Source organism: Conger conger, chromosome 16 (assembly GCF_963514075.1).
Source record: "Conger conger chromosome 16, fConCon1.1, whole genome shotgun sequence".
NCBI classification, from domain to species: domain Eukaryota; kingdom Metazoa; phylum Chordata; class Actinopteri; order Anguilliformes; family Congridae; genus Conger; species Conger conger.
Window position 1 is genome coordinate 30,475,862 of NC_083775.1, and position 27,839 is coordinate 30,503,700.

Consider the following 27,839-nt stretch of genomic DNA (forward strand, 5'->3'; position numbering starts at 1 on the left):
TTTATAAAGTTTTATGTTATAATTGTAACAGAAATAATTAGCATGTCTTAAACAAGTAATAGTCATGAATTACTATGCAATTGAGGACCAGGGGAAAAAAACACCTTGAAAATAATACATGAAATGATAATGTTCATGCACAGAAAATATTAATTTTTGCTTGTAGCCTCTTTAAATATAGAAAATGGGTCCATTAGAGAGAACAACATGAGAGGAAAGGTTTGGTAAGTAAATTGTTTTTTGGTGTCTTCACAGTGGATGCTTTTTTAAATTTCCTTCATGACTAACCAAGAATGCGCGTTAGTTTCTGGAAATGAAACTTTTACCAGTCAGGAACTTGAATGACTGAATTAATAATGTTAACCTCCAAAGTGGGGGGGTGGTGGCGGGATCTACAAAAAGAATGCGCGTTAGTTTCTGGAAATTAGTTTCAGGAACTTGAATGACTGAATTAATAAAGTTGACCTCCAAAGTGGGGGGGTGGTGGCGGGATCTACAAAAAAAGAATGCACGTTAGTTTCTGGAAATGAAACTTTTACCAGTCTGGAACTTGAATGACTGAATTAATAATGTTGACCTCCAAAGTGGGGGGGTGGTGGCGGGATCTACAAAAAAAGAATGTGCGTTAGTTTCTGGAAATGAAACTTTTACCAGTCTGGAACTTGAATGACTGAATTAATAATGTTGACCTCCAAAGTGGGGGGGTGGTGGCGGGATCTACAAAAAAGAATGCGCGTTAGTTTCTGGAAATTAAACTTTTACCAGTCTGGAACTTGAATGACTGAATTAATAATGTTGACCTCCAAAGTGGGGGGGTGGTGGCGGGATCGAAAAAAAAAGAATGCGCGTTAGTTTCTGGAAATGAAACTTTTACCAGTCTGGAACTTGAATGACTGAATTAATAATGTTGACCTCCAAAGTGGGGGGGTGGTGGCGGGATCGAAAAAAAAAGAATGCGCGTTAGTTTCTGGAAATGAAACTTTTACCAGTCTGGAACTTGAATGACTGAATTAATAATTTTGACCTCCAAAGTGGGGGGGTGGTGGCGGGATCTACAAAAAAAGAATGTGCGTCAGTTTCTGGAAATTAGTTTCAGGAACTTGAATGACTGAATTAATAAAGTTGACCTCCAAAGTGGGGGGGTGGTGGCGGGATCTACTAAAAAAGAATGCTCGTTAGTTTCTGGAAATTAGTTTCAGAAACTTGAATGACTGAATTAATAAAGTTGACCTCCAAAGTGGGTGGGTGGTGGCGGGATCTACAAAAAAAGAATGCGTGTTAGTTTCTGGAAATTAGTTTCAGGAACTTGAATGACTGAATTAATAATGTTGACCTCCAAAGTGGGGGGGTGGTGGCGGGATCTACAAAAAAAGAATGCGCGTTAGTTTCTGTGAATGAAACTTTTAAGAGATAGGAACTTGAATGACTGAATTTATAAAGTTTTATGTTATAATTGTAACAGAAATAATTAGCATGTCTTAAACAAGTAATAGTCATGAATTACTATGCAATTGAGGACCAGGGGAAAAAAACACCTTGAAAATAATACATGAAATGATAATGTTCATGCACAGAAAATATTAATTTTTGCTTGTAGCCTCTTTAAATATAGAAAATGGGTCCATTAGAGAGAACAACATGAGAGGAAAGGTTTGGTAAGTAAATTGTTTTTTGGTGTCTTCACAGTGGATGCTTTTTTAAATTTCCTTCATGACTAACCAAGAATGCGCGTTAGTTTCTGGAAATGAAACTTTTACCAGTCTGGAACTTGAATGACTGAATTAATAATGTTGACCTCCAAAGTGGGGGGGTGGTGGCGGGATCTACAAAAAAAGAATGCGCGTCAGTTTCTGGAAATGAAACTTTTACCAGTCAGGAACTTGAATGACTGAATTAATAATGTTGACCTCCAAAGTGGGGGGGTGGTGGCGGGATCTACAAAAAAACAATGCGCGTTAGTTTCTGGAAATGAAACTTTTACCAGTCAGGAACTTGAATGACTGAATGAATAAAGTTGACCTCTAAAGTGGGGGGGTGGTGGCGGGATCTACAAAAAAAGAATGCGCGTTAGTTTCTGGAAATGAAACTTTTACCAGTCAGGAACTTGAATGACTGAATTAATAAAGTTGACCTCCAAAGTGGGGGGGTGGTGGCGGGATCTACAAAAAAAGAATGCGCCTTAGTTTCTGGAAATGAAACTTTTACCAGTCAGGAACTTCCATCCATCCAATATCTTAACCCGCTTATCCTGAACAGGGTCGCAGGGGGGCTGGAGCCTATCCCAGCATACATTGGGCGAAAGGCAGGAATACACCCTGGACAGGTTGCCAGTCCATCACAGGGCACACTCACACCTATGGGCAATTTAGACTCTCCAATCAGCCTAGGCTGTATGTCTTTGGACTGTGGGAGGAAACCGGAGTATTCGGAGGAAACCCACGCAGACACGGGGAGAACATGCAAACTCCGCACAGAGAGGCCCCAGCCGACAGGGATTCAAACCCAGGACCGCCTTGCTGTGAGGCAGCAGTGCTACCCACTGCACCATCCGTGCCGTCAATCAGGAACTAGAATGACTGAATTAATAAAGTTGACCTCCAAAGTGGCGGGGGGGGTGGTGGGATCTCCAAAAAAAGAATGCGCGTTTGTTTCTGTGAATGAAACTTTTCCCAGTCAGGAACTTGAATGACTGAATTTAGAAAGTTGACCTCCAAAGTGGGGGGGGTGGTGGCGGGATCTACAAAAAAAGAATGCGCATTAGTTTCTGGAAATGAAACTTTTACCAGTCAGGAACTTGAATGACTGAATTAATAAAGTTGACCTCCAAAGTGGGGGGGTGGTGGCGGGATCTACAAAAAAAGTTTGCGCGTTAGTTTCTGGAAATTCATGAAATTTGACCTCCAATGTGGGGGGGTTGGTGGTGGCGGGATCTGCAAATAACGAATGTGCGTTAGTTTCTGTTAATGAAACTTACCAGGTAGGAAATTGAATCATGAAATTAGGAACTTGAATGACTGAATTAATAAAGTTGACCTCCAAAGTGGGGGGGTTGTGACGGGATCTACAAAAAAAGAATGCGCGTTAGTTTCTGGAAATGAAACTTTTACCAATCAGGAACTGGAATGACTGAATTAATAAAGTTTTATGTGATAATTGTAACCAAAATAATTAGCATGACTTAAACAAGTAATAGTCATGAATTACTATGCAGTTGAGGACCAGGGGAAAAAAACACCTTGAAAATAATACATGAAATGATAATGTCCATGCACAGAAAATATTAATTTTTTCTTGTAGCCTCTTTAAATATAGAAAATGGGTCCATTAGAGAGAACAACATGAGAGGTAAGGTTTGGTAAGTAAATTGTTTTTTGGTGTCTTTGCAGTGGATGCTTTTTTAAATTTCCTTTATGACTAACCAAGAATGCACGTTAGTTTCTGGAAATGAAACTTTTACCAGTCAGGAACTTGAATGACTGAATTAATAATGTTGACCTCCAAAGTGGGGGGGTGGTGGCGGGATCTACAAAAAAAGAATGCGCGTCAGTTTCTGGAAATGAAACTTTTACCAGTCAGGAACTTGAATGACTGAATGAATAAAGTTGACCTCCAAAGTGGGGGGGTGGTGGCGGGATCTACAAAAAAAGAATGCGCGTTAGTTACTGGAAATGAAACTTTTACCAGTCAGAAACTTGTATGACTGAATTAATAAAGTTGACCTCCAAAGTGGGGGGGTGGTGGCGGGATAAAAAAAAAAAAAATGCAAATTAGTTTCTGTTGATGAAATTTGACCTCCAAAGTGGGGGGGTTGTGACGGGATCTACAAAAAAAGAATGCGCGTTAGTTTCTGGAAATGAAACTTTTACCAGTCAGGAACTTGAATGACTGAATTAATAAAGTTGACCTCCAAAGTGGGGGGGTGGTAGCGGGATCTACAAAAAAAGAATGCGCATTTGTTTCTGTTAATGAAACTTTTACCAGTCAGGAACTGGAATGGCTGAATTAATAAAGTTGACCTCCAAAGTGGGGGGGTGGTGGCGGGATCTACAAAAAAAGAATGCGCGTTAGTTACTGGAAATGAAACTTTTACCAGTCAGGAACTTGAATGACTGAATTAATAAAGTTGACCTCCAAAGTGGGGGGGTGGTGGCGGGATCTACAAAAAAAGAATGCGCCTTAGTTTCTGGAAATGAAACTTTTACCAGTCAGGAACTTCCATCCATCCAATATCTTAACCCGCTTATCCTGAACAGGGTCGCAGGGGGGCTGGAGCCTATCCCAGCATACATTGGGCGAAAGGCAGGAATACACCCTGGACAGGTTGCCAGTCCATCACAGGGCACACTCACACCTATGGGCAATTTAGACTCTCCAATCAGCCTAGGCTGTATGTCTTTGGACTGTGGGAGGAAACCGGAGTATTCGGAGGAAACCCACGCAGACACGGGGAGAACATGCAAACTCCGCACAGAGAGGCCCCAGCCGACAGGGATTCAAACCCAGGACCGCCTTGCTGTGAGGCAGCAGTGCTACCCACTGCACCATCCGTGCCGTCAATCAGGAACTAGAATGACTGAATTAATAAAGTTGACCTCCAAAGTGGCGGGGGGGGTGGTGGGATCTCCAAAAAAAGAATGCGCGTTTGTTTCTGTGAATGAAACTTTTCCCAGTCAGGAACTTGAATGACTGAATTTAGAAAGTTGACCTCCAAAGTGGGGGGGGTGGTGGCGGGATCTACAAAAAAAGAATGCGCATTAGTTTCTGGAAATGAAACTTTTACCAGTCAGGAACTTGAATGACTGAATTAATAAAGTTGACCTCCAAAGTGGGGGGGTGGTGGCGGGATCTACAAAAAAAGTTTGCGCGTTAGTTTCTGGAAATTCATGAAATTTGACCTCCAATGTGGGGGGGTTGGTGGTGGCGGGATCTGCAAATAACGAATGTGCGTTAGTTTCTGTTAATGAAACTTACCAGGTAGGAAATTGAATCATGAAATTAGGAACTTGAATGACTGAATTAATAAAGTTGACCTCCAAAGTGGGGGGGTTGTGACGGGATCTACAAAAAAAGAATGCGCGTTAGTTTCTGGAAATGAAACTTTTACCAATCAGGAACTGGAATGACTGAATTAATAAAGTTTTATGTGATAATTGTAACCAAAATAATTAGCATGACTTAAACAAGTAATAGTCATGAATTACTATGCAGTTGAGGACCAGGGGAAAAAAACACCTTGAAAATAATACATGAAATGATAATGTCCATGCACAGAAAATATTAATTTTTTCTTGTAGCCTCTTTAAATATAGAAAATGGGTCCATTAGAGAGAACAACATGAGAGGTAAGGTTTGGTAAGTAAATTGTTTTTTGGTGTCTTTGCAGTGGATGCTTTTTTAAATTTCCTTTATGACTAACCAAGAATGCACGTTAGTTTCTGGAAATGAAACTTTTACCAGTCAGGAACTTGAATGACTGAATTAATAATGTTGACCTCCAAAGTGGGGGGGTGGTGGCGGGATCTACAAAAAAAGAATGCGCGTCAGTTTCTGGAAATGAAACTTTTACCAGTCAGGAACTTGAATGACTGAATGAATAAAGTTGACCTCCAAAGTGGGGGGGTGGTGGCGGGATCTACAAAAAAAGAATGCGCGTTAGTTACTGGAAATTAAACTTTTACCAGTCAGAAACTTGTATGACTGAATTAATAAAGTTGACCTCCAAAGTGGGGGGGTGGTGGCGGGATAAAAAAAAAAAAAATGCAAATTAGTTTCTGTTGATGAAATTTGACCTCCAAAGTGGGGGGGTTGTGACGGGATCTACAAAAAAAGAATGCGCGTTAGTTTCTGGAAATGAAACTTTTACCAGTCAGGAACTTGAATGACTGAATTAATAAAGTTGACCTCCAAAGTGGGGGGGTGGTAGCGGGATCTACAAAAAAAGAATGCGCATTTGTTTCTGTTAATGAAACTTTTACCAGTCAGGAACTGGAATGGCTGAATTAATAAAGTTGACCTCCAAAGTGGGGGGGTGGTGGCGGGATCTACAAAAAAAGAATGCGCGTTAGTTACTGGAAATGAAACTTTTACCAGTCAGAAACTTGTATGACTGAATTAATAAAGTTGACCTCCAAAGTGGGGGGGTGGTGGCGGCATCTACAAAAAAAGAATGCGCGTTAGTTTCTGGAAATGAAACTTTTACCAGTCAGGAACTTCCATCCATCCAATATCTTAACCCGCTTATCCTGAACAGGGTCGCAGGGGGGCTGGAGCCTATCCCAGCATACATTGGGCAAAAGGCAGGAATACACCCTGGACAGGTTGCCAGTCCATCACAGGGCACACTCACACCTATGGGCAATTTAGACTCTCCAATCAGCCTAGCCTGTATGTCTTTGGACTGTGGGAGGAAACCGGAGTATTCGGAGGAAACCCACGCAGACACGGGGAGAACATGCAAACTCCGCACAGAGAGGCCCCAGCCGACAGGGATTCAAACCCAGGACCGCCTTGCTGTGAGGCAGCAGTGCTACCCACTGCACCATCCGTGCCGTCAATCAGGAACTAGAATGACTGAATTAATAAAGTTGACCTCCAAAGTGGCGGGGGGGGTGGTGGGATCTCCAAAAAAAGAATGCGCGTTTGTTTCTGTGAATGAAACTTTTCCCAGTCAGGAACTTGAATGACTGAATTTAGAAAGTTGACCTCCAAGGTGGGGGGGTGGTGGGGGGATCTACAAAAAAAGAATGCGCATTAGTTTCTGGAAATGAAACTTTTACCAGTCAGGAACTTGAATGACTGAATTAATAAAGTTGACCTCCAAAGTGGGGGGGTGGTGGCGGGATCTACAAAAAAAGAATGCGCGTTATTTTCTGTTAATGAAACTTTTACCAGTCAGGAACTTGAATGACTGAATTTAGAAAGTTGACCTCCAAAGTGGGGGGGTGGTGGCGGGATAAAAAAAAAAAAATGCAAATTAGTTTCTGTTGATGAAATTTGACCTCCAATGTGGGGGGGTTGGTGGTGGCGGGATCTGCAAATAACGAATGTGCGTTAGTTTCTGTTAATGAAACTTACCAGGTAGGAAATTGAATCATGAAATTAGGAACTTGAATGACTGAATTAATAAAGTTGACCTCCAAAGTGGGGGGGTTGTGACGGGATCTACAAAAAAAGAATGCGCGTTAGTTTCTGGAAATGAAACTTTTACCAGTCAGGAACTTGAATGACTGAATTAATAAAGTTGACCTCCAAAGTGGGGGGGTGGTGGCGGGATCTACAAAAAAAGAATGCGCGTTAGTTACTGGAAATGAAACTTTTACCAGTCAGAAACTTGTATGACTGAATTAATAAATTTGACCTCCAAAGTGGGGGGGTGGTGGCGGGATCTACAAAAAAAGAATGCGCATTTGTTTCTGTTAATGAAACTTTTACCAATCAGGAACTTGAATGACTGAATTAAGAAAGTTGACCTCCAACGTGGGAGGGTGGTGGCGGGATAAAAAAATTGAAGTTTGGAAATTGAATCACGGAATTAATAAACTTCCGACAGACACATAAAAAACATATCCAGAGTGGTTTCCTTTCTGTTAAAAAACATAGCTAAAATCAGGCACTTTTTATCAGCAGGAAGATAAAAAGTTTAGATTACTGTCATTTACTGCTATCTGGCCCACGCTAAAGAATCTCCGGCTTGAGCAGAATGCTGCCGCACGCATCTTGACTTGCACTTAGGAGCATGAACTTATCACTCCACTGCTAGCTTCCCTGGACTGGCTACCTATCAAGTATAGGATAGATTTCAAGGTCCTTCTTCTGACTTTTAAAACTCTGTATGGTCTTGAACCAGTTTACCTCACTAACCTGCTTTTACCCTATAAGCCCACAAGGTCACTCCATTCTGAAGATGCAAGCTACCTGGTAATCCCAGAAATATATATTTTTTAAATTATGGGTGGTAGAGGTTTCTCATACAGTGCCCCACTTCTCTGGAACACCCTTCCAAAATGTATAAGGGAGTCAGATATTTCTCAATATTTAAATCAAGATTAAAAATGCACCTTTACAATCAGGTTAATAATCAGAAATCATGGGGTGGTTCTGGGTGCTAGATGGGGCTAGTGGTTAGCATTCTTTTATTGCCTTTTAGCAGTATGTGCTCTTTAGACAACGATGTTTTCACCTTCACTCGCACTCGCAGATGTAATTTTCTTCCAATTCTAAAATCCTAATGAAATTAATGCAACCGAATTCTCTAGACTTCGATTGGTCTTTGAATTTCAAAATGCTAGCAGCAACAATGAATAACAGTAATACAGAATCTAAGCTAAACTATTTACAACGCTATATACAATAGAGACAACGCCATATACAATAGAGACAACGCCTCAACCACATTTACTCACTATCTCGATCTCTTCATACTTTTCAATGCAGTAAAATGGCGGAGCAAGTGCCGACTGAGTTGAACTGTGACGTTATGGTTGGTTTGATTTTATGTGAAGCATCATGTCGAGACTGAGCACCAGAGCGCGCATGATTACAAGACGTGAGTAAAGCATGCTTCACGGGTGGGCTTAAAAATGTGTCATAAATCCACAAATATGCAATCAATTCCTTTCATGCCTTATAAGGTCTCATTGAAATATATAGGCCCTATGAAGCAGTATGCCTCACCAGCGAGGGCCCTGTTTTCCTGGAGCAGTCATGATTTTGAACAGAGGCAAAATCACAAAGGGAGCAGTCATTGTTATGATAATTTAACATTAAAGGTACAATAGGTAAGATTTTTGTGTTAAAACATTGTTGCAAGACCATTGTAAATCCCTTCCCATCATTGAAAAAGGCTCACTGACATGTTGACTCACCCTCGGCCTGTGTTTATAGTCCTTAAATTGAGATCTCAAAGCGTACATCCTCTTACGATAAAATATAACCAGTACAAAAATAGTAGCGGAGTTTTGTGCTTCAGGTGAATATTTGTACATTTGGGAAGCTAACTAGTTATCGCTAATTTGCTTGTTATAGCGAACTGGTACTTTTTTCTAATTAGATAAACAATAGTATACAGAGTTTCAGTGATCGCTTGTCTGGAGTGCAATTTTGGCAGCTACACGTTCCTTTTGTCTCTTTACGTGTTCAATTATCCGTAAACCTTTATTTCTCTAAACTGTAAGTTGCAGTTGCATCGTTTGTGGTACACTATCATATCTTAGTTATATAGCCAGCTAGTTACGCAGCCAAATAACTTGATGCTCACAATATAGTTGGTTAGCTAAAGTGAAAACTATAAATAGTGTTGTGTAGCACATCAAAGTCAAGGTCTCATAAAGTCACCTGTTCGCGAGCATTTTCTTACTTGAACATTACGAAAAGACAGCAGGCTCTGTTGCATTTGTCACTGTCAGGTCTATTGTTGCAATTCCTCTCTTGATCGTAAGGAGCCCGAAATTATATGTTGTACCTTTAAAGAAATATGTGTTATGTAAAATATGTATGTTCTTTTTTTGTGTGAACCTGTTGTCTTAGAGGAGCCTCCTCTGGCATGAAAGTAAAATCATTAGACCAGTCGCCTATGGTAAAATAGACCCGGTGTTATATTATATCAGGCAAATATTGCGTGACCACGGAATTTTGAGTGTATAACCCCGTCTGTAACAAAGTTGTTAACAGCAGCATATTTACAGATTTCATGCCAATCATGTCTATCAGACAGATGCCATAGGGAAGAGGGATGAAAACATGAAGAATTATTATTATAATTTTCTGTGCATTTAAAATAATGGCACAGGATCGACCAGCATGCCTGGACATAAACTACAGTGATTTAGCTACAGATTTCTGCAACTGTGAGGGTACACTGCACAATATCAATGTAATATTTAGTTTGGCAATTAGGCTGTCTTACTATTATCTGACTTACAATGTTGCCATTTAACTATTGAGAAATAAAGTTTGAAAATGCAATTACATTTCTCTGTAATCCAGTAAAAAAAAGAAAAAAGACACGACCCCTAGCAGTCATTTAAAAAAGGACAGTATATGTACCAATTGTATATGTACCACCTGGCGGTCGAGCTGCACACCTGTTTTCCGTTCTAGATCCTCAGTGGTGGAATGACTTGCCTACCACTGATCCCTCCCCCTATTTCAACGCAGACTAAAAACTCACCTTTTCAAACTGTAACTTAATCCTCCCTCCTGATTCCCCTCCCCCTTTCCGATATCCCTCTTGTCTAACCCAAAAAAATAAAAAATAAAAAATAATTTTAAAACAATTCACTTACGATGAGTGTATTTTTTGTTTATGTGTATTTTACTAGCTATGGATGTGATGCTTTAGCTTGTGGAAGAACCTATGCACTTGTAAATCGCTTTGGATTAAAAGCGTCTGCCAAATGACAAAAATGTAAAACTGGTTAAAACTTAGTGAAACAGAGCCGCGGTTTGCGCATGGCTAAAGTACCAAACCTTCATGCAGGCATCAGTTCGTTGCAGTTGCACACCAAGGTGAGTTTTACATGGAGCGGCATAAGTGGCCTATTGCTCCAACATCAGGGGGAGGATTCTGCAAGGGGGGTTAGTGAGATCCAACAGTACCCCGGGCGCCTCAGAATCACAGCCGAGGGTGGGATGATGTGGCTTGGAGAAGGTGAATCATTCTCAGGATCGCCAGATCCATCCAGGCCGCCGAGGAACGGGATGGAGGCAGTGTATCCCATGGGCAGTTGGAATTGAGGCAATGTTTACCATGGGATGGGTGAAGGTATGTGAAAATGGTGATGGGGAAAGGATGAGCAATGCCTTGTTCTCAGATAATATTAGAGAGAATAATATATACACTCACTAAGCACTTTATTAGGAATACTATACCAATACTAATATAGTGCATGAGTGTAGGGCTTCCCTTTGCTCTCAAAACAGCCTCAATTATTAGAGGCATGGATCCCACAAGACGTTGAAAACATTCAGTTCCATGTTGATACGATTGCATCATGAAATTTCTGCAGATTTGTGGGCTGCACATTCATGCTGCAAATCTCCCGTTCTACTACATTCCAAAGGGGTTCTATTCGAGTCAGATCCGGTGACTGGGAAGGCCACTGAAGAACAACTTGTCATGATCATGAAACCAGTTTTAGATTACTTTTACTTTGTGACATGGTGCATTAATATGCTGGAAGTAGCCATGAGAAGATGGGTAGATTGTGGCCATTAAGGGATGCACATGGTCAGCAACAACACTGAAATAGGCTGTGGCATTCAAGCGATTATTGATTGGTATTAACGGCCTAAAACTGCCAATAATACATTCCCAACACCATTCGCCACCACCACCAGCCTGGACTGTTGTCACAATCAGGTTGGAGCCAAATTCAGACCACTCAAATATGTTTCCTGGAGGTCTTCGAGTACCCACGGCTAGTGGAAAAAATGCACTTTTCTGCCGAATTGCAAACAATTCCACTGTTATATAGCGTCGCTCTGAGCACGCCTATATAAACTGCTCATTACTAATGCAAACTAGCGATCTAAAAATGATCCTAACAATTGCAGCGTCCAAAGCATCTAACTGATTCTGATCACCTAATCAGAATAACAGAACCAAGCGAAACTGCCGGCGGCTGGTGAAAAACACACGAGATTCGCTAACTAATGGCAGAAAATGCAAAACACCTGGTCTAACTAACGCAGTAATTTGACAACAAATCTACAACTGCTGATAGACGAACAAGGTTTCCTTATAACCTCCTGCTCACACGCAAAAAACACAGAAACAATACTTAAGTTCCCTGGAGGTCTTCGAGTACACACGGCTAGTGGGGGAAAAAATGCACTTTTCTGCCGAATTGCAAACAATTCCACTGTTATATAGCGTCGCTCTGAGCACGCCTATATAAACTGCTAATTACTAATGCAAACTAGCGATCTAAAAATTATCCTAACAATTGCAGCGTCAAAAGCATCTAACTGATTCTGATCACCTAATCAGAATAACAGAACCGAGCGAAACTGCCGGCGGCTGGTGAAAAACACACAAGATTTGCTAACTAATGACAGAAAATGCAAAACACCTGGTCTAACTAACGCAGTAATTTGACAACAAATCTACAACTGCTGATAGACTAAATCCCTTCCTATCATTGAAAAAGGCTCACTGACATGTTGACTCACCCTCGGCCAGTGTTTATAGTCCTTAAATTGAGATCTCAAAGTGTACATTTGTCCGGCCGTCAAATGTATGAAAACATTGTACCTTTGTACAGCAATTAAAGCTCATTGGTTGAAAAATGGTTTCCAACTGCCACAGCCAATGACATTCTGGGGGCTTATTCTGATTGTTTGTGTTGCTGCCCAAATTGCACTCCAGACAAGCAATCACTGAAACTCTTGTGTACTATTGCTTATTATCCAAGCGAAGACTACATATCTAGTTATAAAACAATACCAGTTTGTTATCGGTAGCAACAAGCAAATTGGCTATAGTTCGCTTGACGAATTTACAACTATCCTCTTACGATAAAATATAACCAATACAAAAATAGTAGCGAAGTGTTGTGCTTCAGGTGAATATTTGTACATTTGGGAAGCTAACTAGTTATCGCTAATTTGCCATGTTCGCAATGTTTACCATGGGATGGGTGAAGGTATGGGAAAATGGTGATGGGGAAAGGATGAGCGATGCCTTGTTCTCAGATAATATTAGAGAGAACAATATATACATTCACTAAGCACTTTATTAGGAATACTATACTAATACTAATATAGTGTATGAGTGTAGGGCCTCCCTTTGCTCTCAAAACAGCCTCAATTATTAGAGGCATGGATCCCACAAGATGTTGAAAACATTCAGTTCCATGTTGATAGGATTGCATCATGAAATTTCTGCAGATTTGTGGGCTGCACATTCATGCTGCAAATCTCCCGTTCTACTACATTCCAAAGGGGTTCTATTCGAGTCAGATCCGGTGACTGGGAAGGCCACTGAAGAACAACTTGTCATGATCATGAAACCAGTTTTAGATTACTTTTACTTTGTGACATGGTGCATTAATATGCTGGAAGTAGCCATGAGAAGATAGGTAGATTGTGGCCATTAAGGGATGCACATGGTCAGCAACAATACTGAAATAGGCTGTGGCATTCAAGCGATGATTGATTGGTAAAACTAAAACTGGCCTAAAACTGCCAAGAATACATTCCCAACAACATTCGCCACCACCACCAGCCTGGACTGTTGTCACAATCAGGTTGGAGCCAAATTCAGACCACTCAAATATGAAGTCATTGTTCGTCTATACATACGAGTATATACATGTACATATACCCAAGTATCACAGAAGTAAAGCTCATGTTACTTTTGACTCCTTATACAAACAACAAAAGCTTAAATCTAGCTCTCAGCATTCTCTAGCGAAATGCAAGAGTGAAGCCCTACAGCTTTAGTTCAATTATTAATAAAAAATGATCTTGAATTTGTATGACACTGCAACATTTCAGCTAGGTTATTGGCCTATGAAACAAAAGCTTAAAACAGTATTTCACAGAATTCTGCTAAATGCTAAAGAATAGAGGGCTAGAGTGGCAGAGCTTGATCACTTGCCTGAATTTAAGAGGTGTCTTTTGATAGCAAATGTTACACATTCTATTAATCAGTTCAATGTTGCTTTGAATGATTTGTATTTTTGTTTGACTAAATGTACAGTGAGCTCCAGAATTATTGGCACCCTTAATAAAAATGGAGAAAAAAGGTTGCATATAATAAACAACATGGAAAACAATCCATATATTATGTTCAACCATACGGGAAAGCTATATACACACTTTTATTTCAATACATTTACTCTCATGTTGCAATGTTTTTTATTTAGTCATCTCATTTTATCTGAAAACGAGGAGGCACGGATCGTGCAGTGGGTAGCACTGCCGCCTCACAGCAAGGAGTGTGCGGAGTTTGAATGTTCTCCCCGTGTCTGCGTGGGTTTCCTCCGGGTACTCCGGTTTCCTCCCACAGTCCAAAGACATGCAAGTTAGGCTGATTGGAGAGTCTAAATTGCCCATAGGTGTGAGTGTGTGAGTGAATGGTGTGTGTGCCCTGCGATGGACTGGCGACCTGTCCAGGGTGTATTCCTGCCTTTCGCCCAATGTATGCTGGGATAGGCTCCAGCCCCCCTGCGACCCTGTTCAGGATAAGTGGGTTAGGATAATGAATGAATGAATGAATTTTATCTGAAAACAACATGTGCCAAAATTATTGGCACCCCCAGCAATTATAGATAATATAAAATTAAATTGGCAATACAATTTTACTTTATTTTAGCTCATCTCAGTCAAAAGAACTATCATTCCATCACAGGATGCGTCATTACATCACTTCCTGTTTCACTATAGTATAACAAAGGCGGTAGCAAGCATGCAAAATTCCTTTGTCAAAGAACTGTCAATTCAGAAGGCACAGATGGTAATGGACCATTATTAAACAGTTAAACATACCACTTAGCACTGTAAGGACAATAATAAAAATACATAAATCATATGGAATTGTTGCAAACTTGCTAGGAAGAGGATGCGACAGCATATTATCCCCACAAATGGTAAGGAAGGTTGTGAGGGAGGCCATAAGTCACCCAGGGATTGCAGTTTATGAATTGCAGAGATTGGTTGTATCTTGGGGTCATGAAGTCAAATAAAAACATAAAATGGCACATCCATACTAGCAAACTGTTCAAAGGGTGGCACAAAGAATGCCATTACTGAGCCCAGCAAACAAAACCAGGCATCTTGAGTTTGGCAAAATTATAACTGGAAGTGAGTGCTATGGTCCAAAATGTAATATTTTGGCTGTACACACCATCAACATGTTTGGCAGCAAAATGGAAAGCACACAAGGAGAAGCACCTCATACCTACTGAAAAATATGGGTCATTGATGTTTTGCAGATGTTTTGCTGCCAGTGTTCCAGGGGCATTATTTAAGCACAGTGAATTCAACAAAGTGCTCGGAAATCTTGGCAGAAAACCTGGTTGCCTCTGCTAAGAAGCCAAGCCAAGCCTGGTCGTGGGAAGATTGTCCAGCAGGACAATGACTGCAAGCACAACAGCCATGTTCTGCAATGGCCATCTCAGTCTCCAGACTGAAACCCTGTGAAGAACCTGTGGTCTGAACTGAAGAGGAGGGTATCCCAAGGATATCAATGTTTCTAGAAAGCTCTGCATGGAGGAATGGTCAAGAATCCCTCCCAGTGTGGTCTCCAATCAGAAATTATAGGAAAAGACTCATGGCTGGCATCTTTGGCAGGGGTATTAAAGCATTAAACCAGGGGTGCCAATAATTTTGTAACCTGTTTTTGGGGGACACACGTTTTATGTGCCGATAATTCTGGAGCCTACTTTATTTTTATTATTACCTTCACAAGTATCATTGCATGCTTTGATTGAAGAGAAAGCAGATTTAATAACTATCTCTTATGTGTGGCAGAAACTATATGGGTTGACCCATGCCTGTCAACATGGAAGTGGAGCTGGACCCTGTCTGAATTTTTTATGAATATAAAAATTTATAGCATTATATCTGTGATAAAACTGCTCTCCCATGAAAGCAGAAGTGATGTTAAATATAACTCCAATTTTTCCCATTGGCTACATTTGATTCCTTTATTGAGCCATTTCCCTCAGTAGACTACTTGTATTACTACAGAATGTTAGAAAATGTGTTTTGTGGATTTAAGAGCTTTTGGTTTTGGTAGGGCAATGTCTAGTACCTCTGAGATTGCCTTGGTAGAGAGGACCAATTGACACTACATGCCTTTTGAATGTATTGATTCCATTAGCTAATTCGGGAATACTGTGGAAACAAACGAGCCGAAATTAATACCGTCTGCTTCACGGAAACATCAGCCGCTCTCTCGTCATTACATAAGATGGCCAGCAGAGGGCACCCTGCCCATCTGCTCAGCCTGTGCTGTGTTCCGCAGGACAATGAGAGAGACACTCTTTCAAGCACTCATTGTAGTCTGGGACCTGTGTTGAGTTAGCATAGCTGAGTATGTACTGGGTTTGTTTATACTTCTTAATTGATATTTATTTATTTCTGTACATATTTCTTTCTTTATTTCTTTACTTACTTATTTTGATAATTGAAACCCATTGTAAACAGCAATATTTGCTCCAAAAATGGTCACAGGCACTGCCAGACTAACCCATAACTGGGCCTTTTTGTCTGAGGGGCCGACCTGTCTAGCAAGCTTTATGAGTGGGTGGTCCTAGCCTTGCAATAAAGACAAGAGTTGAATTCAAGAGTTATGCTTTCTTCAATGCGAAGCGACAACCCCTTTGTTATTGATGTAATCAGTTTAAAGGACATTTCCAGGCCTTGTTGTCCATGGTAGCTCGCTAGCCGCATGGCTAAGGGTCTGAGCACAAAATACTGCTTGCTGAAGAGCTCCCTGTCCAGTCCAGGGTTAGAGTTGGGTAATCTGATCCTAGGTCAGCTGTTGGGGGTAACATTCTTCCAGCTCCCTCCCTGCTGCCTGATCCTGGCCTGTGGGTGCACGGCACCCTTACACACGCCACACAAAATGCTCGGGCCAGCACTGATAAAAGCCGGTGGTCACGGAGGGAATGCAGGTGTATGGCAACTGAAGGGCCCTCTCTGTGACCATCTGTTGGCTCTTAATGAAAAGTCTCACTCACTTCACAAAGGGATGATTTTGTGTTTTTCTGCAAAGCCTGCTGGGTGCTGGTGTCAGGGCCCCTGCTATGCACAGAGGCATCAGCCCTGATTTGATCGGAGAATAGAGTGTGCCTATCTGCTCACAGGTCTGCCTGTCTGTTCACAGGTCTGCCTGTCTGTTCACAGGTCTGCCTGTCTGTTCACAAGTATGTCTGTCTGTTCATAGATATGCCTGTCTTTTCACAAGTATGTCTTTTCACAAGTATGTCTGTCTGTTCACAGGTATGCCTGTGTGTTCACAAGTATGTCTGTCTGTTTACAAGAATGCCTGTCTGTTCACAAGTATGTCCGTCTGTTCACAAGAATGCCTGTCTGTTCACAAGTATATCTGTCTGCTCTCTAGAGTCTGCCTGTCTGCATACATGTCTGCCTGTCTGTTCACACATATGTCTGTCTGTTCACAAGTATGTCTGCCTGTTCACACATATGTCTGTTTGTTCACAAGTATGTCTGTCTGTTCACACATATGCCTGTCTGTTCACAAGTATGCCTGTCTGCTATCTAGAGTCTGCCTGTTTGCATACATGTATGTATGTCTGTTCACACAGATGTCTGTCTGTTCACACATATGTCTGTTTGTTCACAAGTATGTCTGTCTGCTCTCTGGAGTCTGCCTGTCTGCTTTTTCTCCTGAGAAGCTGCAATTGTGCAGAGAGCTGGGAGGCCATAACATCCTGGAAACCGGATCCTGCTGCCCCTGACCTATAAGCAGTCATGCTGAAAGGAGCCCAATTTTGGAAAGGTTAGAGTTACGGTCATTCTAGCTAGAGAGGGGTGGCCTTTCACAGTTTGTTATTGGAGCTGTGTGTGTGTGTGCACGCCTGTTTGTGTGTCTGAACCAAATCCACCATCTCTCCACTGTCTCTCTCACTCTCTCTGTGACCGCAGGTTGACCATGCGACCGTGAACCGGGCCCTCAAACAGAGAGGCGACCCTCTCTGACCGCTGCCAGCTGCTGCTGCTGTGCCTGTCCCTGGCCCTGCGCTGCTCCACACAGAGAGAGCTCTGCTGGAGGCACGGGGACACAGGCCGGACCCGCTCCCCCACCCCTCTGTCTGCTGTGTGCATATTTTTACAGGTGCTGTCCTCATTTTACTGGAGCGCATGAGCGTCTCTCTCCCTCGCCCGCTCTCTCCCACTCTTTCCCTTAGGTGTCGTGCGGGGTGTTTAATCTTGTGTTTGTGTGTGTTTTTTTCTTTTCTTGCAGGGGTGTTTGTTTGTTGTTGGTCGTCTGTTTTTGTGTTTTCACGGTTTTTACCATCTTTTTGTTCGAGGGTTTTTTTTGAGCGAGTTCACTTGAGGCTTATTAAAGGGTATCTTTCTCTCTTTTGTTCTGCACTCATTGGCTCATTGGATTTGAAATTTCTTTAACTTTAGTATGACGGTGTTTACGTCACTTATCAGGTTATCCATGTAGGAATCACAAGATATAAAGTATGTACCCACAATCAAGCAAGAAATTGAGTTTTTGAAGAAAATGTCTGCTTACATTTACTTGGAAGTCAAACTGAAGGACAATGTTGTTTGAGGCCATAATGTAATCTAGTAATGGTTCGATACAGCTAAACTAACAGTTTCACAAACACGGATTAAATTCAGACAGATTAAGCCATGGACTAGGCTTAATCTGCGTCTGCGATACTGGCAGTATATGTGACTGTGCATTACCATTCACTGTGGGCTCACTGAGGTGGCCACACGTTACTAAAACATTTTTCCCAGGTTTCTATTCGCTGTATGTAAAATACACTGAATCTTAAAACAACATGTCCATGATGGTATGTGTGTTCTTGAACCCCTATACATCTGTGGTTGTTAATTTAATATTTACAATACATACTGTCTTATGTCATGGTCTTCTTTTGGGTCTGTTCCAGAATTCATTGAGCACCGTTCTATTCACCATCTTTCTCTCTCTCTCTCTCTCTCTCTCTCTCTCTCTCTCTCTCTCTCTCTCACATGTGCATTTTAAATATGTTTAGGAAAACAAGGCTGTGTGTATGACTGGGGCTACTGTACAAGGTGTGTTTGTGAACATACTTACGTAAAGAGTGTTTTGAATGGATTCATTTTTTACTTTGGTTGGTTTTATTGTGTTTTTATTTCTTTGGTTGGTTTTATTGGGTGTTTTATTTGGTTCTTTTAAATCATTTTTGTTTAATTGGTCTCTTTTTAATTCCTTTTACAAACTGTCATGGTTTGCAGGTAATTGGTTATTCATTTCTGTAAATACCTTTTGCAATTTCTAAATAAACTCTCTCTCCCTCCCTCCCTCCCTGCCATTCCACAATCTGTCCCACTTTCTCTCACTCCTCTGACCAACTCACACATGCACCACTCTTCTATTTATCTCTCTTTCACTGCCCAAATCTCTCATTCACAAACCGTGGCCAAGTGACATCCAACAGAAGAGACAAGATTATCTTTAACTTTTTTTCTGATGACATATTAACTTTAGCTCAAACTCACATACACACAGACATGGATTCATACATGAAGCCTATCCCTTCTTGCTCTCCCTCCCACTTGCTTATCTATCTCTCTCACTCCGCCCCCTCTCTCTGTCTCCTCCCTCTCTCCGCTCACTCTAAGGACATCCCTCACTCACTTCTGCAGTACCGGTTGCAAGCGAGAGAGAGAGAGAGAGAGAGAGAGAGATAAACATAAACCGCACAGCAAAGCAGAAGGCAGGCAGCACGCACACAGGCAGCGAAGGAGAGAGCGAGAAAGAGGGACCAGAGAAGGCAAAGAGAGTACGAACGGAGAGGGGAGGGAGACAGGAAAGAGGAAAGAGAGAGAGGAAGATAAAGAGTTATAGAGAGAGGGAGAGAGAGAGTGGGAGTGAGAGTAAGCAGCAGAGACCGAGACGGAAAAGTTGGAGCTGCAGCCGGAGAGCTCCGTGCTTCCCTCGGGAGATTCCAGCAGGGAAAAGGGCCGTCGAGCGTCCAGAGACACGGACACATGGATCCCTCACCAGCAGCCGAGGTCGCCGGGGAAACCAAGGAGAGGAAGAAGATCCAATTCTCCGTCCCCGCAATAGTGTCCAGCCAGCTGGACCCCCGGCAGGTGGAAATGGTGAGTTCTGGAGGGGGGGGGGGGCAGGGGTGTCAGTCCCTGTTCTCCTACCTACCGCACCCCGCTTAAATGCCCCTCGAAGAGCGACCGATCAATCATGATACCTGTCTGTTCGAACGTTTGAGCCTAAGATGCGTCTTTACTGACCTCGTGGACGTAACAGCGTGATTCCAAACTTCAGTTTGGGCAAAAGTAGTCAAAAACAGGAAAGCACTTAATCCCTTCCAAATAGTTTGGTTTCTACTTAAAACCTATTACTAACTACAATCAAAATGGTGCAGGTGTAGGTTGCTTTACATGTTGTACAGGGATATAATCCTTACACAAAAAGAGGAGAGCAACTGGTTGTCTACATATGAAATGCCGACATGTAAATGAATATTTTACAACTCTTGAAATGCTATCCATCTCTTCCTGTGGTCTGTGTGTTCAGCAGACGCAGCTATAGTGTAGTGTAGAGTCGGGCCCATACAATCCCCGTTGGTTTGCAACTCGTCTGTTTTTCACATTTTCCCCCATTTTCTTTCCATAAGCGGGGCATTGCTCTTCTCTCGGATTTATCTTCAGTCTGCGACGCTTTGTGAAGTTTTCACCGTCTCCCAACTCCTGTCTGACAGTTAATGATTATCTGTGCGATTGCGAAAATTATCTTTCCGTCTGCCTTGCCATCTTTCTTTGTATTCCGCTCTCACTTTCTTTCTCCTGCCTTCCCCCCTTTTCTTCTTCCCATGACTCCCCTCCTCCGCCATCCATCCCTCTAAATCTGGGAGCTCCGGTAAATGGTCCGAGACAGCGGTTGTGTTCAGGTCCCTCTCCTGGCCTTGTGTGTTTGAAATCTGGGTCAAAGTGTTTTGAGGGCTCCGTGCTCCAGTTCTGTCTCACGCCGGCATCTCCAAACCTCAGGCAGACAGGAGCACGCAGCTAGGTGGAGGTCTTCCTAAGACCAGAACCGCAGTCATTTCAACCGTGCGTTTCAAACACTTATTTCCATGTAGGCATTTCATATGGAATGCAGGTCCCTTGCCTCTTTAACAGTTTATGCCCCTGTTCCACTCGCAAAATGACCTACAGTGTAACATATTTCGGTGTTATTTGGTGCTTTCTAAGTAGATACACTGTTGTGTTTTTGCCCATCCCTGAATGTAGCAAAAGTGGTGAAATGGAGGAGAATGTGGGGGAGTTAGAGGGTTTGTGAGGGAGGAAGGATGAGGGAAGGGGGAGAGGGGGTGCAGAGCAGAAACGCAGGAGGGAGAGAGGGAGAGCAGTGTTGCCAGCCGCTCGCGCCCAGGGCAGGGGGGGACCTGCAGGACCTGAAGGGAAGTGGAGGCTCAGTCTGGCGTTACACAATCGGCTTCCTGTTCTGCCTCCTCGCGTCTCCGAGGAACCGTTGCTCAACCTCGCGGCTGAAGTGTCGAGGCGGCCAAAACGCGCGTGCAGGGCGCTAGCCACCGCCCGAGCCAACGACACCCCCGGCCTGACGGTCCTCTCGCTCTTTCGTGTTCCCGCCAAGCCGCTGTTCTGCCTCCGCGGGGCAGCCACTGAGCGACATGCTGGTGATTGATACCCACGCTTGTCGAGTGTGTACATTAACATGGGTAGAATAGCTGTCGTGTTAAAGGTTTGTTTACCTGAGGGCTTAACCTGGAATGAGGGGTGCGGCAGTCCAGCGTAACAGTTCAGCGTTAACGCTGATGGTTTTTCATGCAGAGATTCTTAGGTACAATTTTGATGTTTTGACCCTTTAAGGTGTAAGGGAGCAACAAATATGTGATTTGTTGCTGTTAACTGAGCATTTTGATCCTAATCCTGGTGTAAAATCCACCTATGGCCAGTTTGAAATGACCAGCTAGCCGCTGTTTCAAACCATAGCTTGAGCTGGTCATACCATGTTGAGTATGGAGCTGGTTTGAACTGATCAACCAGCCGTTTCAAAACCTAGCTTGAGCTGTTTTTTTAAGCATTGAATGTAACAGTCACCACTACCAAGCAATGGAGTTCTCGAACACTGAGTTAGTTTTGAAAAAAACATTACAGAAAACCTTCTGGAAAAAGTTCACAGAGTCACAGCAAACAGCCCATTGCGAAGCCTTCCACCTGAACGACGAACACAAACACCTGTTTACACAAAACGACACCATTAGTAAGCACATTTTCTGTGAATGAGGGACATTGAGAACGAGGGAGGGGGAGAGGTGGTGTGGGGAAGGGAAGAAGGGAGGGAGGGAGGGAGATGAATTTAGGACACAGAGGAGAGTCACAGAGCCGGTGGCAGCAAGTCTAGGAGGAAAAGTTCTAAATGGGAGAGCGAGGGAGGGAGAGAAGGAGGGGGAGAGAGAGAGGGAGAGAGACAGGGAGAGAGAGAGGGAGAAAGAGGGAGGGCAGAGATATGATCTAAGCAGCAGGAAGTTCAGGAGGACCGTCGAGAGCCTGGTGGGGTGGACCCTTATTGACGGATGTGGCCCGCTGAGAAAGAGAACCTGTGTTGTACATTGTTTTGGAAACTGTGCCTCTAACTCAGAGGTTGTAAGTTTGGCTCCCAGTAGGGGCACCGCTCTGATGCCCAAAAGCAGGGCAATTAACCCAAATCTTTTCAGTAAATATCTAGCTTTTGTAAATGGATTGCATGTATACAAAACGAAAACGTCTCCTGATAAGATCATCTGCGAAATGCTTGGATGTACAGTAAATGTAAACAGGGCCAGACTCCTTTTCCATCACAGCAGTTACCCACAATTCCATCCAGTCACATAATGCCCACTGCAAAAAGGTTTGTCTGAACAAGTCTTTTAGTTTTATAATGGGATTGTTATAGTCTCAATTGTCACATAGAAACAAGACAGGAGCTCCACAATCAAGGACTATGTTGCTAATAGGAAACAGAACAACACTGGTAGCAACTGGAAGATATCTTTTAGTTATACTTCAAGCCTTACAGTATCTAGGCCGTTAGGCAGAAGGTATCCACCAATTACCATTGATATTGTTGTATTTGTTGTGACCAATGTACTCTGTGTTTGGTTGAGCTCTTCTCTGATTTCTAAGAGCCGAGGACACCAACGCCATGTCACTGTTTTCTGTTTTTATTCTCCCTGATATGCAGTCACAGGACAGATACGACTTTTTCCAAAAATAAAATAAAATAAAAGTGCCGCTCATTTTATTTTGTGATAGCTAATATCTATGCACATTTAAAAAAGGCATCACATTTTTACACACATAGTATGTGGGTAGGGAAAATGTTTGGCCTGTGTATGCCATTTAAAAAAAGGATTTGACCTCCAGGAATGGATTGCTTCACAATGCTACTGTACACAATATGCGAAAGGGTACATAATATCAATAATCTGGATCCAATCATTTAGAGTGTGTACCACAATGGACCATGATAATGTACTGAAGAGAACACAGGCAGTCTATGGGTGTGAACTGAACGTGCCAGTCTCACAGATATCAAAGAGAATGGCGGTAACACGCGAACATTCCATTTGAATACCAAACTTTCTGGTTGTGAGTCTGTTGCCCTTGTTAATGATACTGAAGCTGCCACATCCCACACCCTCATTTTTGCATGTTGTTTTTAACCATTGTAATGCAAAATCCACAATGGTTTATAAGTGGTAGCCTGAACCACATTATCATTGAGGCTGAACAGATGTTTAAGACATATTCTTAGTTTTTTTACAGTGAAATAATCTCAAATATTTTAGTCTTAGTGTCTTATAGACGTCTATTACTTTTTAGCTAAATATTGCCAATGAGGTGAGACAGTTTGATATATTTCAAGATTTGCCAATGAGGCAAGATTTCACTTGTCAAGCAAACATGAACTTAGTACAAACTGATAGTTCTACTTGTGAGAACTAACACAGGTAAAGATATATTTGCCCACATGTATAGTAAAGATCAGAATAGTAAACTTGCTGTAGCCCCGAACCCTGGTCTTGGAGAACCACTAGGTCTTAGAAAACCTACCCGCCAGCTCTCCAGCACCAGGGCTGAGGACCCCAGCAGACCTAGTGGTTCTCTAGTACTAAGGCTGAGGACCCCAGCAGACCTAGTGGTTCTCTAGTACCAAGGCTGAGGACCCCAGCAGACCTAGTGGTTCTCTAGTACCAGGGCTGAGGACCCCAGCAGACCTAGTGGTTCTCTAGTACCAGGGCTGAGGACCCCAGCAGACCCTGAAGCTCTCCAGTAACCGGGTCTAGAGCAACTGGATAATTGGATATAGAGAGCTACTCAGTTTGAAGGGGTGTGTGGGTCCTTGACAGCTATGCTGGCAGTATTACCACAGACAGGCCGATGCTGCTAGGTCCAGAGCACTCCAATCAGCAGCCTAAAGCTGCTTTCACCTGACCAATGTCAAACTCTACGGTCAACGGCAAGCAAAGCCATGACTACACATGAGAAGAACATATATACACATAAAATGTAACATGCCATAACAGTATGTGATAGTAGTAGGTTGTCTGCAGTTATAAAAGGCTAAATTGTGTATTCACTTTGTGAAAACAATAATATTTAGTTTATCCCAAGACGTCAAGAAACTAAACAGGCTAACTCAGTTAGCCATGTAGCCTACGTGAAACGGCTCTGTCTGTGTTGCTAGGTAGCGTATACCTGCTTCATACAAAGCTGTGATGTGACTGGACATGCTAGGAAAGGTCACTTTCAAGCAAGGTCAAAGTTAAAATAATTTGAATCCTGATGGTGCTCGACTTTTATTTGAGCTGTATGCTACGCCAGGCTTAGCGTTACTGCCAAGTCGGGCTTCAATGCTCCCTCCATAGGAGGCTTGGCGCCATGTTGAGCGTTTTCGACATTGATCACGTGACAGCAGATTTACAACCTCATCGAGAACATCTTAATTACACTGGTTCACAGCCAACATTTACACTTCAGAGTATACACTGGGCGTTTACACTCCGCTTTTTAAAGTCTTTATGCTAAGTGGCAGGCAGACAATTTGTGTGAAAGTAGTCAGGTACGTGTTTAGTCCTCATGGGCAACATGCTTGTTTACATTCCATTTAATTTAATTTAATTTGACTTAAGTGTGACTGACTGTGATTTGCTGTGACTATGATTTATACTTAATTGTAAATCATAGCATCTGTGCTCGTTAGGCATCCCCCCCCCCCCTTTCCGATGGGCAAATACCACTCTGTTATATTTCTCCCGATTAAAGAAGTGCAGAGAATCCTCCGGGGGGCGGAGTCGTCCTCCCGAGGTGGGTTGGACGTCACGCAAGCGACCTTTCGGGCAGTGCGAGTTTGTGGGTAAACACGGAGCGACTGAGGGACTGGGGGAATGTAAACACCGACTGCTGTCAGAGGGACACCTGGGGGGGAGGGGGTTCATGAGGGGAGGGTGCGGACTGGGCCTGCTGTGATATCGGTGTCCCTATGCCAGGAGTGTCACTCTCCACTGTATGTGTGTGTGTGTGTGTGTGTGTGTGTGTGGCTGTGTATGTGTGTGTGTGTGTGTGACTGTATGTGTGTGTGAGTGTGCATGTGTGTGTGTGTGTGTGTATGAGTGTGTGTGAGTGTGCATGTGTGTGTGTGTGTGTGTGTGTGTGACTGTATGTGTGTGTGAGTGTGCATGTGTGTGTGTGTGTGTGTATGAGTGTGTGTGAGTGTGCATGTGTGTGTGTGTGTGTGTGTGTGTGTGTGTGTGTAGGTGTGTATGTATGTGCTTGTGTGTGTGTGTGTATGGGTGTGTGACTGTGTATGTGTGAGTGTGCATGTGTGTGTGTGTGTGTGTGTAGGTGTGCATGTATGTGTGTGTGTGACTGTATGTGTGTGTGAGTGTGCATGTGTGTGTGTGTGTGTAGGTGTGTATGTATGTGTGTGTGTGTGTGTGTTTGACTGTGTATGTGTGTGTGAGTGTGCATGTGTGTGTGTGTGTGTGTAGGTGTGTATGTATGTGTGTGCGTGTGTGTGTATGTGTGTGTGAGTGTGCATGTGTGTGTGTGTAGGTGTGTATGTATGTGTGTGTGTGTGTGTGTTTGACTGTGTATGTGTGTGTGAGTGTGCATGTGTGTGTGTGTGTGTGTGTGTAGGTGTGTATGTATGTGTGTGTGTGTGTGTGTGTGTGTGACTGTGTATGTGTGTGTGTGTGTGTGACTGTATGTGTGTGAGTGTGCATGTGTGTGTGTGTGTAGGTGTGTATGTATGTGTGTGACTGTGTATGTGTTTGTATGTAGGGGCTGCAATGTAGTATTCTCGGTCACGACTGCTGTCTGTTCTGGCCCCACGGTGGTGGAATGACCTTCCTGCTGTCAGAACAGCAGAGTCTTTGACCACTTTCAAGCACAGACTGAAAACTCTTCAGGCTGCACCTTTCCCTCCCTACCTCACTGCTATGATTAGCCATGTGTACGCCATAGCTTATAATAGCACTTATGTATAATTATCTTAGTATTCGAAGTATTCTAGCTGCCAACCATGGTATGCTAGATGGAAAGTTGATGTACTCTTCTAGGGTTCATGTTGTATCTATGTGATCACTCTAGGAACTGTACTTTCCTCTAGGGTCTTCAACGCACTTGTTTTAATTTGCACTTTATAGTATGTCATTCTCGATAAGAGCGTCTGCTAAATGACTGTAATGTAATGCAATATAATGTAGTATAATGGTTTGGGACCTGCTCCTGTATCTCAATGTTCGGCAATCCCAGGTACTGCCATTTTACCTTTGTGTCCCGTAAAAAACACAATCCCTGTACACCATTATGTAATACATCTCACTTTTAGACATGCCTGCAACTTCGACAGGTCGACAGGACCTAATAGACAGGCTACGGAATACTGAGAAAGGTTTCAGAATCAACATCAACTGTAGTCATTTCATTATTTCCGGTTCAACAGGTTGAACATGGTAATTATCATACACAGAAATAATAATGAACAATAGGAAACAATTGGAAATGCTGTGCCTTCCCTGTGTGGCCTGAGCAGAGTAAAGCTAATGCACGTTTACACTTGACCTCTAAGAGTCTTTCAGAGTGTTACTGAGCTTGTCTGGTGTATTGGAACCCACAAAAAACTCTCAAAAAGCGCAAGCTCCGCCTTCTGGTCCTCTTGGTTGGCTCAATTGCACCAGGCAAGATCAATTGAGCACAGAAAAGTATTAGATATTTGACCCAGGTGTGGTCTGTATTGTGTGTTGTCTTTGCTGGTCTGTATTCAGCCCAATTCCTAGAGGCATGCAAGCTACGCCTGCTACAGTTAATCTGAGTAATTGAATTGGTAACAAAAATATATTTTTCATCAATAAATAGCTGGAGAGTGTTTTGGGGAAACACTTGCAGCTTGAATGTTTGGCAGTGGGTGGGCATCCAATAGACTTTTATTTGTACTGAAAGCCAATCTCAGAAAAGGTTTTTTGAGATGGCATGGGTTGTCATGTGGATTGTTCAGATCCTTCATTGGGTCAATTCATTATGCAGATTCAACATTTTATAGACCAGTCAATTGTTTGATGAAATAATACAATAATAATGTAGTCATATTCGATAGCTGCCTGCAACCCGAAAGCAGATGTGGGTTGATGATTTGATAAAATGATTTGATAAAACGACCACAATTTTATCAAATCATTTACAACTAGTTTCAGTTCAGTCAATTAGTTCACTGCAAAAGAAGCTTGTTTTAAGCTACTTGGGTTTGTAAATAGTATTGCCCCAAATACGGCAAATAGGCAACCACTATTATGGGATCCACAGAACTCCCACAGAAATGCCTGTAACTCACAGGACCTAATAGACAGCCCACCGAACACCGAGAGAAATGATGATCATCATCATCATCAATCCAAGTCATTCAATTATTTCCTTCCTACTGTTCAATAATATTTCTGGTTTATGTGTATGATAATTATCATGTACAACCTGCTGCACTGGCTAGGAAGTAATTTAATGACCGCAGTTGACAGTTGATTCTGTAACCTTTCTCTCAGTGTTTCATCGCCTATATTTAGGTCCTGTTGGCTCATGAGTGAAACTGGGAATTGTGTACATCCCATACGAGTGGCACCCAT

General features: G+C 42.6%; 1 protein-coding gene across 1 annotated transcript in view; it reads left to right on the top strand.

Moving 5' to 3' along the window:
* The first annotated feature begins 19,162 nt into the window (after window positions 1–19,162).
* Window positions 19,163–27,839, top strand: part of LOC133115083 (protein phosphatase 1 regulatory subunit 1B-like) — a 29,721-nt gene continuing 21,044 nt past the window's right edge. The window contains exon 1 of the mRNA XM_061224807.1: window positions 19,163–19,803. Coding sequence (XP_061080791.1) covers window positions 19,690–19,803 — 114 coding nt within the window. The 5' untranslated portion in view covers window positions 19,163–19,689. The remainder of the gene's footprint in view (window positions 19,804–27,839) is intronic.